The sequence below is a fragment of the Megachile rotundata genome, chromosome 2 (genome assembly GCF_050947335.1).
Source record: "Megachile rotundata isolate GNS110a chromosome 2, iyMegRotu1, whole genome shotgun sequence".
Lineage (NCBI taxonomy): Eukaryota > Metazoa > Arthropoda > Insecta > Hymenoptera > Megachilidae > Megachile > Megachile rotundata.
The window spans coordinates 13,486,671-13,510,561 of record NC_134984.1 but is presented as its reverse complement, the minus strand read 5'-3'; the positions used below and the strand labels follow the sequence as shown (position 1 = coordinate 13,510,561).

At 32.9% G+C, this 23,891-nt stretch overlaps 2 protein-coding genes across 2 annotated transcripts in view; one reads left to right on the top strand and one right to left on the bottom strand.

Moving 5' to 3' along the window:
* 5-HT2B (5-hydroxytryptamine receptor 2B) overlaps window positions 1-15,294 on the top strand; it is a 100,166-nt gene extending 84,872 nt beyond the window's left edge. Inside the window, exons 6-7 of the mRNA XM_076528871.1 lie at window positions 9,774-10,285; window positions 12,744-15,294. Coding sequence (XP_076384986.1) covers window positions 9,774-10,285; window positions 12,744-13,234 — 1,003 coding nt within the window. The 3' untranslated portion in view covers window positions 13,235-15,294. The remainder of the gene's footprint in view (window positions 1-9,773; window positions 10,286-12,743) is intronic.
* Window positions 1-23,891, bottom strand: part of Rpn2 (Regulatory particle non-ATPase 2) — a 99,947-nt gene that overhangs the window by 18,771 nt on the left and 57,285 nt on the right. The window lies entirely within an intron of this gene.

The window sequence follows — 23,891 nt, the reverse complement described above, 5'->3', positions numbered from 1 at the left end:
AACTTTACATCCCCACACGTTGCATCGCATAAATATTCAAAACGTGCAGTAAATCCCACTTAAAATTACAAACCGTACCTCAGATGTCTTTTCAAATAGCTAGTTTTTCAAAAAGAAATTACGTGACTGAATCTAAAAGAATCGCAGAAGAAATAATAATGAGTACATCAACGATTTGAGGTTGTCCAGATCGAAACCATTTCGCAGGGCTACTTTTATTCAATATCTCGGCGATCGTGTCATCTCCTGATTTACACGAGAAGAACTCGTGGTGCAGATAGGACGTTATTCTCGCCACGGAGATTGGCTATTCGTTACCGTTCGTCGCGACCGCACGTGGATCTGACAACGAACTCAGTCGCCACTTTCCGGCTCGAAAAATGAATTCTCGTGTCTGAGAAAATAACGTAGCTGATACGCAAGGTTTTCGATAAGAGAAAATGAAGTAGCGATGCTAGTTCGATGGCAGCCTCTGGAAACTATCGATTAGGGGTGGTAACTTCTCTATAGTGAGACATGCTGCATGCCGCTGTAACCGCATCTGGGTTCACCGTGGAGGTGGGGCGTCTTCCAATAATATCGGAAGTTCGCACTCCCTCAAGTGTCTGTAATATGCAAATGTTAAGCGTCTTTCCATGAACTATGAACCGCGAGACAGTTCCTTAATACCGCCGGCATCCAGATGTTGAAATATGCCGGGCTTACTAACTAACAAACAGGAATTAGAGCCATCTTCGAACTACAATTATTAGGTATTAGACTGGTGAATATCAGTTACCTGATTTACGGAACGTGGGTAGAAATTGCGCTTGGGATATCAGTATGCGGTTTAAAGTGTGACGAAAATAAGGGTATGAATAATTTATCTCTGATACAAAATAAGCGAGGGCGTAGCAAGTATACCTATTTCGAAAGAGAGATTTGATGTAGTTTGATGGCACTTTGATGACATATAAATGATAAGAATGGCACTTGTGGCATATCAATTTGCAGGTTGAAGAGTGACGAAAATAGAGATATGAATAATTTATGGATAACTGATACAAAATAAGCGAGGGTATAGCAAGTATATACCTATTTTAAAAGAGAAGTTTGATGTAGTTCGGTGACACTTTGATGACAAATGATAAGAATAGATCTTGTGGCATATCAATTCGCAGCTTGAAGCGTGACGAAAATAAAGACTTGAATAACTAATCGATATCTCTTATTCGAAATGGCTGACCAGTTATAGCAAGCAAGGATCAATTTCGAAAGAGAGAAAATTTGATCTAGTTTGATGTCAGTTTGATGACACAAAAATTAATGAAGAATGGCACTTGTGGCATATCAAATTAAAGGTTATGGTTTGACGAAAATACCCATATAAGTGCTTTTGGAAGATTCTTGATATAAAGTGGCTGAGTGTTAATTATAGCAAAGATGGATCGAAACTGCACCTATTTTGAAATATGCAGAATTTGATATATTTTGATGACGATTTCATGACATAAAAGTATTATAAAATGGCACTTGCAATATACCGATTTAAAGCTTAAAGTTTGAAGAAAACGAGGATATAAGTGCCTCAACGATACCCTCGATACAAAATGGCTGAGTTCTAATTATAGCAAATATACACCAATTTCGAAACACAGAAAATTTAATAACGTGTAATGATGATATGATGACATAAAAGTATCATAAAATAGCACTTGTGATACATCAATTTAAAGCTTAAAGACTAAAGAAAATAACCACATAAATGCTTCATCGATATTTGTACCACAAAATGGCTGCCCTCTATTTATAACAAATATAAACTAATTGCAAAACGTAGAAGGTACGATATTGTTTGATGACGATATGATGACATAAAAGTATCACAAAATAGTACTTATAGCACATCAATTTAAAGCTTAAAGACTAACGAAAGTAACCACATAAATGCTTCGTCAATAATTTTACTACAAAATGGCTGTCCCCTATTTGTAACAAATATAAACTAATTCTAAAACGTAGAAGGTATGATATTGTTTGACGACAATATGATGACATAAAAGTATCACAAAATGGCACTTATGATACATCAATTTAAAGCTTAAAGACTAACGAAAGTAATCACATAAATGCTTCGTCAATATTTGTACCACAAAATGGCTGCCCTCCTCTCGAACCAAACAAACAAATACCAAAACGTAAAATGTCCATCACTGTTTGACGACAATATGATGACATAAAAGTATCATAAAATGGCACTTATAGAACATCAAATTAAAGCTTGAAGTCTGCCAAAAACGATACAAACGATACATCAGATAAAAAATAACTGATTCATAAAAAAAACAATATACCTCAATCAGTTCTGTTCATTGAATACATGATTTTCAATACCTGTTTCTTAATAATAACAAAAGTGAACTATTGTTTGAAGTATTGATGAACAAAATTTCAAAGCAGAATTTAAATATTCGATCAAGAAACGCTGATCAAAAGTTACGCACAAAAACGGCTTTAATTAATCCTAAGAAGCTTGCTTACTTTCAAGCTTGTGCCTCTAGTTTCAGCGAACCAACTACGAATCAAGTAAAAGCTCCCAGTAAACATACTCGAGATTTCGAGAGCTCCCGACGCAAAGCGCAAAGTTTTTCGCGTAAACTTATAGTTATTTCTAAATATTGCTTTTCAATTAAGTTGACTTCGAAATTCGGCCTCACGTCTTCGCTAATAAACCACAAATTATTGAACCACTAATAAATCACAAATTATACATTCACAATTATTAAATCACTCAGCAAGTCTCGTATGACATCGATTTAAGTAATAAATCTAAAAAATTATTGTTTAAATAAAATATCATTTTATTCAAACGTTACTTGATATAATACCGTATTACTATATTCGAACATGGAAATAATTCTCCGATTTCTGCGAAATTCTCTCATTCATAAAGCAAAGAATTATTTGAACAACGAAAGAGGAATTATGTGCTCGAAAAAGCGGGGTATTGTCATACGCAGAAATAATCGATACGACGATGATTAAAAGTAACAGTAAATATTTGTCCCGTGTACCGAAGATTAATTACGGAATAATTTATCGAATTGTCCAATGAAGAATAAAATAAATACCGTCGCAAATCCTTTCTGAACCGAGGAAAAATCTAGAGGCATATTTCACCGGTTAAATAAAAAATAGGTAGCCGAGAATTAATTACTCGATATTAGCCGATTTTTTAAATCAGAGTATAACCGTTGTAAAGGTATTTTACGGGAAGGTACAAATAGCGTTAAAGGAAATTTCGGCAAGAATTTCGACACTGCAGAAGAAAATCACGAAGTCCTACAGTTTCTCGAGGGTACTCGGCTGTTTAATTTACCGTAACGAGAAACAGCGTTTGAACTTTGACCCGTAAATACTTGAACTTATTAATTTGGTCAAGTGTTCGCTAATGATTCCACTGTTAATGCGACCTCGTTAAGATATAGAGAGAAAATGATATTCTGTAAAAATTGATTTATTACTCTTTGATCCAAGCTAGAGGCCATATAAATTTAACTCTAAATTCGACCATTTTATTAATTTTTTTTTAAGCGACAGTAATCTGTGAATTTGTGAGGAAGTTTTTTTGAATAAAATCAATGAAAAAAATATCTATATGATTTATCATATTTATATGACAATTTTATGATAATTATGGTTTGATAATTGTAGTCTGTGAATTTTTCATTTACTGACAAATTTTTTAAGAATTTTTTTGAAGAAAATCAATCAAAAAATATTGATATGATAATTATCATATTTATATGATAATTATGATATAATAATTACAGTCTGAAAATTTATTTATTTAGCAAAATTTATGAGGAATTTTTTTTTAGTGAAATCGATCAAAAAATATTTGTATGATAATTGTTATTTGATACAACAATTGTATTATATGATGATATTCATATGATAATTGCAGTCAGTGAATTTTTTTATTTACTGAAAAATGTTTGAGGAACTTTTTTTTCAAGAAAATCATTCAAAACATATTGATATGATAATTAATATTTGATACAATAATTATATTATATGATATTTATATAATAACTGCAGTCTAAACATTTATTTAACAAAATTTATGAGAAATTTTTTCAATCAAATGAATTCAAAAATTATGTTAATTACATTGCAGTCTGGAAATTTATTTCACTCAATAATTCATAAGATTTTATTTCACAAGAAGCTCGTTTAAAACGAATTTTCGATTAGCAAGTATTAGCAGATGAAGTAAAATGCTTTTACAGAGGAGCAATATCGCTGCAACGATCAAAAATTCGTGGCGGAATTGTTTTTTAACGACATCCCAAACGGAAGTCATCATCGGATGAAACAAACCCCTCGTGGAAACGAGAAATGCTGTAACGATAGGTCGAAGCTCGTGTTTCGATTTTTCCAGTAGCACTCGAAGCACCTTCAATCAGTCGAAGCGGTTTCGCGAACGAGAGGAGGCCTTGGTCAACGTGCACTCGCCAACAATTGCCTCCGCTAATAATTTCCTACTCGTTCGTTCTGTTCGGCTTTCAATTTCAAAAGTATTCACTGTCATTCTATTCGTCGAATCGTCCAAGCTGAAATTTACAGGCTCGAGTGCTCTAGTTTCGATGTTTGCATCGATATTCCTCTATCTTTGCCGCTTTCGTGTTCTGTACACAAATTGTTTTCTACCCCCGACGAAAATTGGCAATTTTCGTAGCTTCTCGGGATCTCCAAGCAAATCCGGGAAAAAGGAAATTTTTATCGTTTAAATAGTACGTTAAAAAATAGGGGAATTTGTGGAATAATATTTACACGATTTGTTTGATATCGAGTATTGTTCATAATATTTGACAAATTTTTATATTTCATAGAATAATAAAATTATTTGGGGATTTTAAATTTCAATATTTAATTTTGTGAGTTATTACAGGATTTAAATTTTTGGAATTTTATGGTGAATAAAATTGATCGATTCTGTTAATTATTAGATGTTATTCAATTTAATTAAATTATGGCAAAGAATTGATTGAATGTTAATTGAAATTCATGGAACTAAAGTATATGTATGTTTACATGTTTATATTTTAATTCCATAAATTCCAGTTCACATTTAATTAAATCTCTCTTCCAAAAATTAACATTGCATATTATATTAAATTAAAATGTATCATTATTAAAAAAAGATACAGCAATGTCGATAAAACTTCATGTATCACATTTAATTATAATTCAATTAATAAAAAAAAGTCATGACTATTCTATGTCATGAAATCTGCAAAAGTTCAATTTCCTCATACGTTTCATCCAAAATATTCTTCCCCAAAATTTGCACAGATATTAAACATACGGTTGCACTATTATGCAAAAAATGCAAAAGAATACAATGAAATGCAAAATAAATAATAAAATGCAATGAAATGCAAAAATGTATAACATGCAACGATCTGCAATTTTTCAAGCAAAAACTAGTGAACCAAATTCTGAATTGCAAACTGTATAGAAATTTAATTCCAAGGTTTCAATTAACTCCGTTAATAGTTACGTGACAAGTGTTCATTGAACGGTAGGTGCAAAATGGCCGGGGTGTAAGCAATGACCATTACTTTCATAACAGCGTGTAGAGGGTTTCGCTTCGAGAATGGCTGCGTACTTAGGCTGCGCTCAAAGTGCAAAACTGGAACGTTCGTCCAGTGGTCGCACTTAAGTAAACTGCTCTTCCTGGCTGAAACTCTCTAATAAAAGGAATGCACTTAGCAAGCTTGAACGCGTTTCCACAAAGGATTCGTGCCACCTTTCGACCAGTGTGGATCGTCACTTTGACGCTCTTTCGAGGCCCGCGGAAAAGAAGTCTGACTCGTAATTGTCCCGGGAAACGGTTACCGTTTTTTTCCTTCGTACAGAAAGCTTTCTACCCTCTTGACTTCCTTTCTCCGGTTTCTCTTCGAAACAATGATTTAATTAACGCGTCAGGTGCCCGGCTTTTTGACCTCCTCGCATTTTTCTTACCGCGTTATATAACAAACTTCGGATCTGGTCGCATTTAAATAATGCTTTCGTTATTTCTTTCGATACTGCTAATGAACTTATATAACCGTTTGAAATACGAAGGAAACTGCATTGAATAAAAACTCTTAACTTCTTGTTGCGTAATCTTTTACAATTTTATATAACTCAATTATATATTTTATGTAACAATTAATTTCTTAGTACTGGCAGTAGATGAATTTCTTGTTGAAAAGTTTATTTAAAGAGGAACGATACGTTGCTAATTTAGAACGTTCTTAGAAGACACATCAGAAATATATTATTCTACTGTTTTATTATGTTAAGTTTACTATCCTGAATTATTAAAGTGATTTTACATTAAACATGTACAATTTTATGCCAAAAATATTATTGTCTATAGTAAGAATCTTTATTAGTAGTTTCTTACATATGTACGTACTGGGTCTAATGTTTGAATTTGAATTTCGCGCCAGAACCACCGAACTTGAGGACATTCAAAGTGATCAGTAATCGACTGCTTATAGAAGTATATTAAATATGTACAGCTTCGTATCAAATACTGTACTGTATACTAAAAACCTTTATAATTAGATTTGTCTTAATATTTAAATTTAAATTTCGCGCCAAAATGAAGATACTCAAAGTTGCTGAAAATCAACTAGAAGTGTTTTAAATATAGTTTCATATGATATAATATACTCTACACTAAAAGACTTTCTAATTAGTTTTGTTGCATGTGTACCTACATGATGCTTCAATTTGAATTTCGCGCCAAAGCCATCTACACTGAAGACAATCAAAATGACTAAAAATCGACAACTTGTGTCAGAATATAAAATATATACCCATGCTTTCACATCAAACAATGCACTCCAAATTAAAAATCTCCATAATCAGTTTTTCTAAACATTCATACTTGTCCCAATAATTGAATTTGAATTTCGCGCCAAAGCCACCTACACTGAAAACAATCAAAGTGACTAAAAATCGACAACTTGTGTCAGAATATAAAATATATAAACATGCTTTCACATGAAATAATGCATTCCAAATTAAAAATCTTCATAATCAATTTTCCAAAATATTCATACTCGTCCCAATAATTGAATTTGAATTTCGCGGCAAAATGATCGAAACAAATGACAATAAAATTGCCCTGAAATGGACAACCAGTAAAAATACAATGTTACCAGGTACCAAAAAATGGGTAGTAAAGTGACCAAAAGCTGTTACGTTTCGTACAATTTCATTTTGCTCCATAAAAAGCAAGCCTCATCACGAGCTCTATCGACGAGTTTCCCCTCGACCAAAGCTATGTACCTCGCAGCCAGAAATCTCTGAGAAGCAATAATGGCTGGCTGATCCTCAATAATGGATAGAACCCGTCAAAAGTGGCCGGCACAGCTGCGTTTCATACGTGTCCGACTTTATAGCAACCGGTGTTCGTCCCTTTATTCCCCGAGGCCATTACGTTTCATGGGGATATGAAAAAATGGGGACATGAGGAATGCGGGCGAAAAATTTTCTACATTTCTAAAGCTTTTTGCTGAGGATGAGGTCTATATTCCAGTATATTTTACTTTGTGTTGCAAGGGTAAGAATGATTAACAATTTTAAGAGGATGATTTTTTAAAATTTTGTGTCTTTTGGGTTTACTGGTTGGGGAACATTTTCTGGGAGTCTTTATTTAGTCATAATTTTTACAACTTCATAACCTCATAAGTTTGATAGCTTCTCTTGTGAAAGAAGAGAAAAATGAAGATTTAAAGAACAAGAAAATGAAGATTTTATTGAAATTTGTTCTGAGATGAATTTAACACTGGGATGATATTCACATGTGTATATAACTTGCACATATGGGACTTTTTCATATGAATGTGTTATCAAGAATTTATTCATTAATTGCAAACGTTCATATTAACTATTTGAAGCTATGAATGAAAATGTTGAAAAATGAAGAAGTGAGACACAAAATTTATTGAAAATGAAAATAGTACCCGGTTAAATTTCTAACAGCGACAACTTGACAATCAATGTATTAAAGAAGATGATTGATCAATAATGATTTCTTCCCCTCTGATGAAATATCGCTTTTAAAGAATATCTAAGAATGTACAATTTCGATACAAATTATTAAAAATTTTAAGAATACAGGTTATTAGAAGAGTGAAGATAAATGCAATTAGAGTAGCTCGTTAACAGATCACACAGATACGGAAATGTTTGAGAAGTTACCTTGAAAATACAATAGCCTAAATAAATACACTAGTTTTAATGAATATGCGTGTTCTCGTTTCGATGCAAATTCGAAATCCTCTTCATCAAAAATGCATAGCTTCTCTTTAAATATCTAACTGTATATTTTATAAAATTATGGGTGAACATGCATATAACTTCCTAAGTGCCATGAAATTAGAAGAGAATGATTATTATTCTGTTTGATGGCGAGGAATATTATGTCGGTGACTATAGTTGAAGAATTAGTAGAGGATATTAATTACAGCCATACAAATGATAATTCTTATGTTATATATGTTATTATGTTATTAGGTTGTGTTATTATGTTATGTTATGTTATTAGGTACAGTTAATAATGTCACCCTCAAAATTAACAAATATTATGTGGTAACGTCAGAAAATAGTACCTCAAAGAATTCTAGCAATAAACTAGAGAAATTTAATGTATTCTACTATTAGAACGTAACATCTGTATTTCACTACCAAAATATGAGATTTCAAAATATTAGTATACTACAATTATGGGATCTCCAAATATTATAATACCAGAATTTACATTTCTAACTTGATCCTATTAGAACATAAAATCATTCTAAGTACCACAACACTAGAATCTTGCAAATATCTATAAAACTAGATGTGGAAATGTTGTGACACTAAAATAGAATATTTGAAAGTCTCTATTTCTAATACCACTGCAAAAGATAAATAAATATTTCATTCAAGATTACAATATTAATCCACCATTTCTATAAAATACCACAAGACTCACCCATAAAAAAAATAGTAAATCTTTCAAGGGACATACAATAAAATACCCTAACGCACCCTATCTTTCAGTACTTAAAAAAATAACAAGTATTCAAATTTCGAAAGAGTCAACCCCCAAAATGTGAAAGTACCAAACTGTGAAAGGATACCAAAATGTGAGAGTACCAAACTGTGAGAGTACCAAACTGTGAGAGTACCAAACTGTGAGAGTACCAAACTGTGAGAGTACCAACATGTGAGAGTACCAAAATGTGAGAGTGCCAAAATGTGAGAATACTAAAGTGTGAGAGTACCAAAATGTAAGAGTACCAAAATGTGAAAGAATACCAAAATGTGAGAGTACCAGAATGTCAGAATACCAAAATGTGAGAGTACCAAAATGTTAGAGTACCAAAATGTGAGAGTACTAAAACGTGAGAGTACCAAAACGTGAAAGTACCAAAATGTGAGAGTCCCAAAATGTGAGAGTACCAAAATGTTAGAGTACCAAAATGTGAGAATACCAAAATGTGAGAGTACCAAAATGTGAGAGTACCAAAACGTGAGAATACCAAAATGTGAGAGCACCAAAATGTAAGAGTACCAAAATGTGAAAGAATACCAAAACTTGAGAGTACCAAAATGTTAAAGAATACCAAAATCTGAGAGTACCAAAATCTGAAAGAATACCAAAATATGAAAGAGCACCAAAATATAAAAATAAAAAATCATAAACTCTTAATAAAATATAAACTTGTAAAACTCTAAATTTACAGAAGCGGAGAAAGCGGAGCCAGCAGTGCCTCCGGTTCAAGAACAAGCCTATCAATGCAGGAGGACCTGAGTTCCCCGACACCGTGGAAGCACCGTCGAAGAGCATCAACCTTCAACGAGGCTCACCTGGAACGAGCCGAATCGAGTTCTCCGAAGACACCGAGAAAAAGATCCTTCAGCTTCCACGAGGAATCGTTCGGTCGATCTTCCGTGTTCAGAAAGGACTCGTCGAACGAGAACAACGTTCAAAGGAAATCGCTGGAGAAACAGGAGTCGGATGGCATGGCGTTGCCTCCGCCTTGCACCTGTCCTTATTTCGGGGAATCGTCGAAGAGGCCGGCGACTCAGCCTTCCAGCGAGATCGTGATTGTTTCTAGCGACACTATGAAGCCGATTTCGGGGAAGAATCTCGAGGCAGGACTTTTGGGGAGGAACAGCAGATTGGAGGCTAACAGGAGTTACGAGCTGAATTCGGTCGTCACGTGGCGGGGAGGAAGGAGAGGATCGAGCTTAGGTGGGTTTTTATGATTTCTGAATTTCAAGATAGATTTCAGGTTTTATCCTAGATAAGATTCTGGGATTCTTAATAAGTTCTTAATGAGATCTTGATTAGATTCGATACATTTTTATGGGAATATCCTTTCAGTAGAGATATGACACCTTATGATAATAAGATTTATTTCGAATGTCAGAAATTGTGAAGAAGTTTGTTTTTGGTTGGATCAGTATTTTAGAGCGATGCGATGTTATGTTAGTATTTTGTATAGATGTCAACCAATATATGGATTGGGTCACCTATGACGCGTGACGCTAGTTGACGCGTGACATAAAGTAAAAGAAGCTCTTTCTGCACTGTGAACACTAACAGTTACATTTCGGCAAATAAGAATAATAATGAAAATAAGTAGCACTATCTCATTCACTTGAGACACGTGTGCCGAATGTCATTGTTTTTGACCTAACTGATTGGTGTGCCACAGCGAGAACTCATTGTATCGTTGAAAACACGTGTGATATGTCCATTTTTCTATTCTGACCTATCAGAGCTCTTCTAAACTTGACAACCTCTCCACGCGCTAACTCATGGGTTGATATCGATATTAATATACAAAAATTATTTAATTATTGTTTTATGTATGGAATGAGATATTTCATACATTATATTAGATAATACATTTTTTACCATTAATTAATTATTCATAAATATGTGCTTGCTTCTGGATAGATATATTTGGAGCAATATTTTATATTCACAATCAGTATTTGATTGTATAGTGACGTGCTCTAATGAATCATTCTATTATTATTTTGTGTAGTGATATAACTAAACATTATCGTCCTCAATCATTCATTATATCGATGTATAATTAATCATTTTATCGTTACAGATACGCAAACACGTTATTAGTGTATTTGATTATTAGAAAATCGATAATTAACTAGTAATAATTTATCAGTAAACGAATCTTCTTTGCAATAAGTAATTCCACGTGCTGATTGAAATTTTGAAACTTGAACAAAAAATTTAGAAGAGACATAGTTAAATACTTGAAGTGATTAGTCTGATATGTGATTAATCTGATATTGATAAAGAAATGTACTCATAACTATTAGATTAATTGAATGAATAGTGACAATTGATTTAATAACTAAGATAACAGATTGTCATCTCAATATCAGAACCCTATCACATTATCATCGACAATTAATTAATTCGCAAGCATTATGAACGACTAATGCATGACAAACAACGAAACCACAAAACCAGAAACCTACAGCATAATCTCCCATCAATTATCTCAAAGCAATTAAAACAGAGCCGATGATAAATCTATCAAATTTCGAACACCAGGTGCGATCGTTTTATCCGATTGATCGAATCACTAGGCAATTATTACATAATTATGTAGGTTCATATTTATAAATAATTGTGGGTGTAAATAGTAAGTTAAATCGAATGAATTTTGTGGCTCAGATTTTTAAATTTAGAAACTCGGAGATTTAGAAGTTTTGGGACTTGGAGATTTAAAAGACACAAATTAGTAAATTTAGAGAGTAATCAAATTAAAAAATTCAGGTTTCTAAATTTAGAAATTTGGGGATTTGTAGATTCAGAGGTCTTCAAGATTTCAAAACCTCAAATTTACAAATTTGGAAAGCAGTGAGATTATGAAAATTCAGATTTTTACATTTAGAAATTTGAGGATTTGAAGATTAGTAAATTTGGAAATTTAAAAAGTTAGAGATTTAGAGATTTAGAAATTTAGAGATTTAGAGAATTAGAGATTTAGAGAATTAGAGATTTAGAGAATTAGAGATTTAGAGAATTAGAGATTTAGAGAATTAGAGATTTAGAGAATTAGAGATTTAGAGAATTAGAGATTTAGAGAATTAGAGATTTAGAGAATTAGAGATTTAGAGAATTAGAGATTTAGAGAATTAGAGATTTAGAGAATTAGAGATTTAGAGAATTAGAGATTTAGAGAATTAGAGAATTAGAGATTTAGAGAATTAGAGTTTTAGAGAATTAGAGATTTAGAGAATTAGAGATTTAGAGAATTAGAGATTTAGAGAATTAGAGATTTAGATATCTAATCAGTAAGTTAGCAACGTTTCGTATATAACATAGGTCGCCATTTTGCAACCTTCATCACTTCAATTAAATTATCGCTTCCTTCTGATCCTACTAAATAGAATCCGTAGATGTGACGATATGAGGACGTTCACACTAAAATTGACCGAATTCAGATACACCGAGCATTTATCTAGCATGTCCTTATACGAGTACCCCATAACCCAGTGGGTTAAAATCTAAAACTGCTATCTGAAATCCAAATTGAAATCCGACATCTTCGCCCCCCAACGTGCCCTACCATAACCATTTCAATCTCCACAACTTGTTCAATCTTCACAATAATTTCAACCTCCATTAACAATCGTTAAAACTAAATATAATTATTTTATTTCCCCAGGGAACACAAGAACGTCTCTACTATCCACAAGAGCTCCCATCAGACGCGCCGCCACAATGCGCGCCCACAACGGAGCCGCCAGCAGCAGCTCGAAACAAAGCAGCAACTCTTCGTCGCCCTGTTTGCACAGACACTCAGGTCAAGTTCGTAGCCATCACTCGCGAACCAGCAGCGTGATCTCCCGCAACAGTTCCCGTCACGGAAGGATTATCCGACTGGAACAAAAAGCGACGAAAGTCCTCGGAGTGGTGTTCTTCACGTTCGTAATTCTGTGGGCACCGTTCTTCGTCTTAAATTTAGTTCCAGCGGTGTGTCCCGACTGTGAGAAGCAAATCGATCGGAAGATCTTCGATTTGGCCACTTGGCTGGGCTACGCGAGTAGCATGGTGAACCCAATATTCTACACGATCTTCAACAAGGTGTTCCGACAGGCGTTCAAGAAGGTGCTGCTCTGCAGATACAGGAACCAAGCGTGGAGGCCGTCAAGGTAGGCCTTCGACCCCGGGAGGCCGGGGATCGCTGTCACCAGGGTTTAAATTTGACCTTCGAGGTTTGAACCGGGGTGAAAGTTTTCGAACATTCGGTGTGGAAGACTTGATGTGTATTCGAGTATTGTGTTCGAGAGAATCATTTTGAAATGTTTGGAGAAGGTGATAGGACTTGAAAAGGCGAGGGACGTTCAATTACGTTCAAGATTTACGTTCAAGAATTTGGATGAGAATTTCATGAGAGCTTTTGAAGAGTATGCGTGGGAAGATTTTAATAGAGTGTCTTGAAGAATTTGGATGAGATTTTAATGGATATTCAAGAATGATAGTCATTAAAAGGGTTCTTGAAGAGTATGCGAAAGATTTGTTTTAATCTTGAAGAATATGAGTGGAATGATTTTAATGTGGGGTCAATTTGAGAGTCCTATTTGAATATGCGTGAGATTGATTTCAACGTTCAAGAATTTGGATGGCAGTCATTTTAAGATTCTTGAAGATTATGGAAGAATTTTAACACGTCCTTGAAAAATTTGGATGAAATTGCTTGCAGAAGAATTTGAAAAATATGGATGAGATTGCTTTTAGAAGAATTTGGAGAAGATGGATGAAAAGGTTCGTTTTAATGGTGGACCTTGAAGAATGTGGAGAAGACTGATTTTAATAGATGGATCTTGAGGAATGCGCATAGACACATTTTAATAGGTTGAAGACTATGGATGAGAAGATTTTAATGGATGAACCTTGAAGAAGGTTGATTTCAACAGGTGAAGACTTTGGATAAGAAAATCAATTTTAAGAAGTTGAATAAATTAGAGAAGACTGTTGAAAAGATTATAGAAACAATAGACTCTCGTTATATTGCCATTGAGAGAATAGACGAGAAATTTAACATGGTAATGTACTTAGAAAATCGATATTTTACTAAGGATGTGCTATGAGATTAATAGTCAATTAAAAATTGTAAACTGAAAAAATGGAAAATTTGACAATTTTATGTTAAAAAATTTTAAGTCTTGTTACTTTAAAAATTTGAAAATTTGACAATCTAAATAGAGGAAAATCTGAAAATTGTAAATTAGAAAAATTGGAAAATCTAAATATTGAAAATTGAAAATTTGGAAAATTCCAAAATGGGAAAATCTGAAAATTGAAAAGTAAGCAAATTGAAAATTAGGAAAATCGAAAAATAGGAAATTCTGAAAATTGAAAATTAGAAAAATTAGAAAAATCTAAAAATTGAAAATTACGAAAATCGAAGAGTAGGAAAATCTAAAAATTAGAAAATCTAAAAATTGAAAATTAGGAAAATCGGAAATTCTGAAAATTGAGAAATAGCGGACCCCAAAACTTGAAATTCAGAAAACCTGAAAACTGAAAACCTCAGAAAAAGAAACTCAAAATCCAAAAATTTGAAAACTGCAATACTTTCGCTTAGTATGTATCTCCGAATCGGCAATATATCGAGAGTGAACCGTACACCCAGACAGCAGTGATGAATTTTACCAAAAGAACTGTAAATTATGAACATTTAACGAATGGTGCTTCTAGACGATAAACGTTTCATCTTCCAATAGAAGCTTAGGCAAACTTTCGCGAGCCTAGCTCGAAGCAACGCGAGCGACTTTTAGTTTAAGAATTGCGTGATTTGATTAGGTGTTAGGGAAAAAATCCGAAAGTTCTTTTCCTTCGAAATGTATTTATCGTTCTATAAAACAAAATATGAATGCCGAGAAATACAGCTTCGTTTTACGCAATATTTAACCATCTTGTAGATCCATCAACTCTACGTTAGATAAAAAAAAAATACGATACTGATTTCGAAGCAATAAATTTGTTAAAAAAATTTTTGTGTATCCGAAAAGTTTGCAATGTGCGTATCGCGTAGTGAATGCTTCGTTGACTTGTTTAAATAAATAATGATACCATTGGGTCTTTTATTTTTACCAACTCCCATCCTCTTTTTAACCCTTATCGGAATTTATTACACAATTTTTATGATCACGATATTTATATGATGTAGACAATCACTATATGTCTGATTTTGAAGAATGATTTAATGTTTTAAAAAATTCTCAATTGAATTATATTGAATAATTATTTACTAGATATAATTAAATAAATTCTGGCGTTACACTGATCAGATGAGATGAGAAGATTTTAATGGATGAGATAAGGTTAGATATCAGATAAGGGTTAAATTCCTTGCAAGATACGAAAAATGTAAAAGTTTATTTCTAATTACGATTGAAGCATTTTCTGTGTTTAATGAAATAATTACAAAGAAGTAATTTCAGAGAACACCCTAAATAAGGGATGAAACAGTTAAGAGATAAGATACGAATGCATTTTATTTCCTATTACAATCGAAACATTTCTTGTGTTTAATGAAATAATTATGAGGATGTAATTCCACAGAACTAAATAAGGGTTGAAATAATTACGATAAGATACGAAAAGTGCATTGTATTCCCTATTACCATCAATTCTTGTGTTTAATGAAATAATTATTCGAGTGGTATTTTACTGAACACCCTAATTAGATAAGGGTTGAAATAGTTACGAGATAAGATACGAAAAGTACATTTTATTCTCTGTTACAATTGATGTGTTTCTTCTGTTTAACGAAATAATTATTCGAGTGTTATTTTACTACACTCACCCTGATTAGATAAGGGTTGAAATTTTAACGAGATTCAAAAAATGCATTTTACTCCTCGTTACGATCAATCGAAAAATTTCTTGCATACAAAGAAATAATTATTCCAGTGCTATTTCGCTAAACTCACCCTAATCAGATAAGGGTTGAAACCGTCACAAAATTCGACAAAGAAAATGCATTTTACTCCTCATTATAATCAATCGAAAAATTTCTTGCATACAAAGAAATAATTATTCCAGTGCTATTTCGCTAAACTCACCCTAATCAGATAAGGGTTGAAACTATCACAAAATTTGACAAAGAAAATGCATTTTACTCCTCATTACGATCAAATCGAAAAATTTCTTGCGTACAAATAAATAATTATTTGAGTGCTATTTCGTTAAACTCACCCTAATCAGATAAGGGTTGAAACCATCACAAAATTTGACAAAGAAAATGCATTTTACTCCTCATTACGATCAATCGAAAAATTTCTTACGTACAAAGAAATAATTACTCAAGTGCTATTTCGCTAAACTCACCCTAATCAGATAAGGGTTGAAACCGTCACAAAATTCGACAAAGAAAATGCATTTTACTCCTCATTGCGATCAATCGAAAATTTCTTACGTACAAAGAAATAATTGTTCGAGTGCTATTTCCCTAAACTCACCCTAATCAGATAAGGGTTGAAGCTACGAGATTCGACGTAAAAAGTGCATTTTACTCCACATTACGATCAATCGAAAAATGTCAGCATACGATGAAATAATTATTCGAGTGTTACTTTCCTGCACTCACCCATATCAGATAAGGGTTAAAGTCACGAGATACAACACGAAGTGCATTTGACTTCTCATTGCGATCGAAGCACTTGCATATGAGATAATTACTGGAGTGCTATTCCAGTGAACCTTAACCACACAAGGGATGAAATTATAAGATACGAAAAGTGCATTTTACTGCTCACGATCAATCATAAGCGTTTCAAATAATTTTGCAATAGTCATCGCTCATCCACTAAACCAGTGGATTTCCATTTCATTTTTAAACCGCGTTTAAATGTCCGAAGTGCTTGATATTGTAAAAAGGTCTCGTTTTTAGAAAGACAGGCAGTCTATAAACCGTTCCTATTATACCAGTAACTAAAATAAAATATATGAATCCAGCGTTTCAAACGAGGCGTGTATTTAAAGAATCCTTTGCTGCAAAACACATCTTGCGAAAAACTCGTCAATAAAACGTAATAATAAAGAAAGTAGAAAGCTTTACCCAACAGATCGAGATGGTTAAATTCGAGGAACGAACTGGAGCGGATCGTGTCTCGGAGTGGCTTTGAGAAGCAATCGAGAAGTCGTCGAAGTGGAAATTATTTCAGGTGAAATTAAAAGAAACAAGCGACAGAATGAGCGAGAGCTTCCTTAGCGATAACTCGAGAGTTCTCCAGGAAATTCGTGAACGTAAAGTCTTCGGATCGAAGCTCTCGTCGATCACCTTCTCTACAAAACCGATCGTTCTCGTTCGATGAATCGAGGAGGCGATACGTTGCTCGTCAAGAACCCTCTCAACCTCGTCGACGGATTAAGCTTTTACTTTGGATCGTAGAATCGTTGCAAGTCGCTCGTGAATCGTTCTTGATAAACGGTGTTCAAGTCTTAAGGAGAATCGTCAAGTCGATCGCGGGTTATTAACAGACAAATTCATCTTATAAGCATTAAGAGATAATTGACTTGTTGTAAACAAATATTGATATTCACTCTGGAACGGTTCTGGGTAAGAGGAGGACAAAGTTAGTACTCTTACATTGGGATCAAGAGATTTTTGTATTTAAGAAATTAGAGGGAGTAAGAATTTGGGGATCTGGAGATTTTTGGGGTGCAAGAATTTTGGGATCTAGCGACTTTTGGGGTGCAAGAATTTCGGGATCTAGGGATTTTTAGGGTGCAAGAATTTTGGAATCTAGGGAATTCTGGGGTGTAAGAATTTTGGAATCTAGGGAATTCTGGATCTAGGAAATTAGGGATGCAAGAATTGTGAGATCTAGAGATTTTTGGATCTAGGGAATTAGGTGTGTACGAATTTTGGAATCTAAGGAATTCTAGATCTAGGAAATTTGGAATACAAGTATTTTGAAATCTAGGGATTTTTGGGTGCACGAATTATGGTATCAAGAGAATTAGGGATGTAAACTTTTTGCGATCTAGGGAATTATCTAGCGATTTCTGAATCCTGAAAATTTGGGATGTAAGAATTATGGGATCTAGGGATTTTTCTCTTGCTCTAGGAAACTTGAAGAGCAAGAATTTTAGGATCTAGGGATTTAGTGACCTAGGGAATTAGCGATCTACGAGACTTCTGAATCTGTGAATTTAGTAGTGGTGAAATTTAAGAACATGGATATTCAGAAATCTAAGAATTTAAGAATTACCTATTTCGCAAAGTATATAAATTTGAAAATATAAACGTTGAACCTTTGAAAATAAAAAAATGTAAAAATGTAGAAATACGAAAAGAGGTCAATATCGAATATAAATCACTGAAATATATAAATAGAAATTATTCGAACACTTGAATTTTACAAACGCTTGAATCTGAATTATTCAACTATCGGAATTTCGAGCGCTAATAAAAATTTTGACGGTGAATAGCAATTTTGGAGGCGATGAAAAATGAAAATAATAATAGTAGACAATAGAAAACAAAGTGAACAAAAGTGTAGAGTGTCGATCGCGTTTGCGCGACGAGAATTCGTTACACGACCCTGCCGACCGATAAAAATTAATCACCGTGGTAACAACGCGTGAATGGAACGATTAACGGTCTGACAGCATGAATAAACAACAAAAGCAACGTAACCCAGCATTAAAATTGATTTTTCAGCCAGTTGCTGCTTCAACTTTCGTGCCTACCGGTGGAGTCGAAAAACAAAGGGGGAAAATTGAACGTAGAAAAAGTTATTCGATGCAATATGTACGGTGAAAGGACAAAGTGAAACTATAAACGAGATTTGAAATTATAAATTATGGACAGGATTTTGTTTTGGAATATTGTCAATAATGAACGATATTCTTGTGTTCCGGTATTTTAAATATTTGAAAATCAAACTGGACATGAAAATAGCAAAATAATAATTAAATTTGGATTTATTGTAGAGTTCGAATTTAAGGGGTTGATATGCAAGAACAAAAGGGGTAGAAAACTTAGTGTTCAGGTATTTTGAATACTTGAAAGTCGAACAGAATATTGAAGTAACTAAATAATAATTAAATTTGGATTTCATGTAGCATTTGAATTTAAGGGGTTGATATGCAAGAACAAAAGGGTTAGAAAATTTAGTGTTCAGGTATTTTGAATACTTGAAAGTCGAACAGAATATTGAAATAACAAAATGATAATTAAATTTGGATTTCATGTAGCATTTGAATTTAAGGGGTTGATGTGCAGGAACAAAAGGGGTAGAAAATCTAGTGTTCGTATATTTTAAATACTTGAAAGTCGAACGAAACATTAAAATAACTAAATAACAATTAAATTTGAATCTAATACAATATTAAAATTGAATATAATATGAAGGGGTTAATATAAAGGAACAAAAGGGGGTAGAAAATTAAAAAGAAAAAAGATCAATGAACGTTTGAATAATTAGTAGAATATAACACAAAGACTGAAACACGAGAAGTAAAAAAAAAATAAGATAATAAGAGGAAAAATGCAGGGGGTGAAAAGTCAAGAAATATTGGAGAAAGGCGACAAGGTAGAAAATTCCAAGGAAGAAGATAAACGATTAGCAAGAAGAAATGTACGAATCGGGAAAGAAACAAAGGAGAGTGCAAAAAATTGCAGCGGAAGAGATTCAAAGAAGTGAAACGAAGGGAGGAAGTGGCGACGGGTGAAAGAGGGCTTTTCTTTAACCGCGAACCGAGAAATATCTTCGCTGGGGGTGAAATAAGAAGAAACGAGGGGGAAAATAACAGACTGCGTGCTGGTCGATAAGAAAACGTTTACGCAAAACTTAGAAGCCTATAATTTTCAGGGAGAGAGTCAATATTTCTGACTTTAACGAGTTCATTCAAATTTCTGGTTCGACAAGAATACATGTGTATTTGCAAATTGAAAATAAACTGGGTTGATGAGTAAATACGAGATGGAAAAGAAATTAGGGGTGAATTTTTTGGTATTGGAAGTGTTCGAGTATTTTGAATAATTTTGGATGGAAATTATTTTAGTTTAGTATAATTTGAACATATTTGAATTTTAAATTTTAAATCGACTGATTAATAGTTAAATAATTTGCGCATATGAATATTCGAATTATTCAAATAATTTTGATGTATGAATTGCAAAACTGTTCAAATAATTTTAATACACAAATTCTTGAATTATTTGAATAATTCTGATAAATGAATTCTCGAATTATTCGAATAAAATTGATATTATAAATTCTCAGAATTATTCAAATAATCTTGATGTCATGAATTCTTGAATTATTCGAATAGTCTTGATGTTATGAATTCTCGAATCATTCAAATAATTTTGAAATTATAAATTCTCGAATCATTCAAATAATCTTGATATTATGAATTCTCGAATCGCTCAAATAATTTTGAAATTATAAATTCTCGAATCATTCAAATAATCTTGATATTATGAATTCTCGAATCGTTCAAATAATTACATGCGAACTCTTTCATAAACTTCTCCAATTTTTTTAAACCTCTATAACAATTTAACCATCTTATAATCAGCATAAACTTCCACTGCCCATAAACTTCCCAGAACGAATTTTTCCAACCTCGTACATCAATTCAACAGAAGACCGATAAATACTCAACCATGAAACAACCTTAAGCTAATATAAACCTTCGTCAAACATTATTAATTTCCAAAACGGTAATTAATATTAAATACAGTAGACAAGGTCGCTGTAAAGAACATCGTATTTACGGTATAATGTAAATTCTACAAAATTGAGAACACTGTAATTAAATACAGGGGGTTGAAAGTTGCTCGCGAAAATATAAGTACCGACAGCTTTTTTATTGCGATACCGTTGTAACGACGATATTATTACAGCACGGTTTTTGATAAAGATACCATTATCGTAAAATATTCCTTTGTCGACGTTCTCTGTCAAAGGTCACGTTAAAAGTACCCTGCGAAAGTTCTACATTTAATTGTGTCGTAGAGGAAACTCCTGGCTTCCAGTAAATTTAAGAATAACATTTAAACGTTGTTCGGGTGCTTTACTTAACACGTGTCTGCTTAAACTGTTATACGATTCCACTATTTACTGTCACGCGATGTATTTAATCAAGATTCAATTTTCTTTTTGGTATCAAGTTTCAATAAAAATATATTTTATTCAATTTCTAGGTTAGGAATATTTTTTTTTTTTACTGAATTATTCACTTCAGGAGACATATTTAATTTAGATTCAATTTTTTGTTTATATTTTACAAGTTTTTGTTTTCAGAAACTGTTATTTAATTTTTCTATTTTTGGACAAGTTATCTACTGTAGAAGAAATATTTAATTTAAATTCAATTTTTCTTCTATTTTACAATTTTTTTCAGAAGCTATTTTTCAATTTTTAAATGAACTACCTACGTCAGAAGATATATTTAATTCGAATTTAATTTTTCTGCTATTTTATAGATTTTGTTCAGAAGCTGTTACTTAATTTTTCCATTTCTAACTAAATGATCTCCTCTCAAAGATAAATTTAATTAAAGTATAATTTCTTCTCAATTTTACGAATTTTTTGCTGAAGATCTCCCACTTCATTCTTCTATTTTCAAATGATTAGTTTATCTTTGAGAAATATTTAATTGCCACTTTACGATATTTGCTATATTTCCTGTTTTCAAAATTTTGTCTCAAAAGTTGTTTTTTAATCATTCTTTTTTTAAACTGATCTGATCTTTTTCTTTAAACTAATTTTTTTTTAAACAACATACTCTCAAAGTGCATCTTTGTGCATCTTCTTCAGAGAAAAATGTTTAAAATTGTAATTAAAAGAACGACGTGTTTTTAAAGAAATTTTTCAATAACAAATCTGTATTTAATATCAATTGAAGCTTTCACCGAGCAAAGTTGATATTTTCACGGATATCTAGACATGTTTGTCTCTAACAAGGAAATTTTGCGGAGGTGATGTTCGCAAATCAAGCTGTGCGTACTGTTCAATCAATCAAATACGGTAATACGATAATCGCATCCCTGAATAGCGAATTTGTGTTCCTTTGAAGTCGAATCTCGGAAGAGGAACGTAATAATTTAATCACATCATACTGTTCACAAGGGTTTGGTTATGAATACGTTATTTTCCAACATATACAATAGAGAATATCGCTCAAAGCTCTCAAGATACTCGTTAACCCCGGAGTATCGTACAAACGATCAACTTACGCTGTGTTAATCTTTAATCCCTCTGATCCGATATTGGCATACACCGGCGCAACATGCACTTCCATTAGTTAACAGCTTCCGAAATTACCTGAATTTTCCTGCTTCCAAGGAATACTAATTTCCGGATACTTAGTTTTATCGATTTATAATGTTTCCAACTGAAGGTTTTAGTCTTTTAATAATTACAGGTTTTGACAACATTCAAGGCTTTTGAAAAATTTTTTAATACTGAAAATTGTACGTTTTTTAATTATTAAATTTTCGGATACAAGAGTTTTCAAATTCTAAAGTTTCGAAATTCTTAAATTTTCAAGTTCTCAAGTTACAAAATTTCAAAATTTTCAAATTCTCAAGTTTCCAAATTCTCACATTTCAAAATTTCTCAAGTTTCCAAATTCTCAGATTTCCAAATTCTCAAATTTCCAAACTTTCAGATTTCCAAACTCTCAAATTTCCAAATTTCTCAAGTTTCCAAACTCTCAGATTTCCAAACTCTCAAATTTCCAAACTCTCAAGTTTCCAAATTCTCAAATTTCCAAATTTCTCAAGTTTCCAAACTCTCAGATTTCCAAACTCTCAGATTTCCAAACTCTCAAATATCCAAACTCTCAAATTTCCAAACTCTCAAATTTCCAAACTCTCAAGTTTCCAAATTCTCAAATTTCCAAATTTCTCAAGTTTCCAAACTCTCAGATTTCCAAACTCTCAAATTTCCAAACTCTTAAATTTCCAAATTCCCAAATCCCCAAATCTCCAAGTCTCTAAATTCCCAAATTCCCAAATTCCCAAATTTTGAGTTCTGTAATTCCCCAAATTTCCAGATCCCCAAATCTCCAAATCCCCAATTCCCCAAGTCCCCAAATCTTCAGTTCCAAAATCCTCCAAATTTCCAAATCCCCAAATCCTCAAATCCAAAAATTTCCAAATCCCCAAAATTTCAAAAATCCTCCAAATTTCAAAATTCGTAAAATTCTCCTAAATCTCATGAATCCTCTAAATTCCCCAAATTGCCCAAATTGCCCAAATGTCAAACAGAACAAACAAAAAATAAAAGTGCCTCAAGAAAGAGCAAGTTATAATGTCAGTACACATGAATGTCCTATTCATGTTATACGAAGAAACGAAGTTACGGAAGTGTAACAACAATAATCGCAGTCGATTTTTTTGTTTACAGAACAAAGTGCTTTGCACACAATTTTATTGGTAAGGACATTCACGTCATTACCCTCTTGCGTAGCATTACGAGCGTGTAAATACGAGCGAATAAGCATAGATCGACCGAATGGAAGCTTAATTCTTGGTTATCAAAAGGGGCAACCGCTCGTTTCCGGTGCGGATTACTTAATTCCTTGAAATTAAGGGATAGGCCTAAAATGAAGGCATTCGGGTAACACCGAAACCTCGATGTCATGCTTCCACCTGAATCGATTACGCTAATCGTGCAAGCGTGATTAGTAATCTGATGTACAGGTGGTTTCAAAAGTAGTGCACGGTGTAAAATATGGCAGGGTAGTGAATTTTATTAATGAGTTTTGAATATGTTTTCAATTTTTGAAGGGTAGTCAGTTAGGTTGGTAAGTTTTTTAGTTTCTGAAATTATTAATTTGGAAA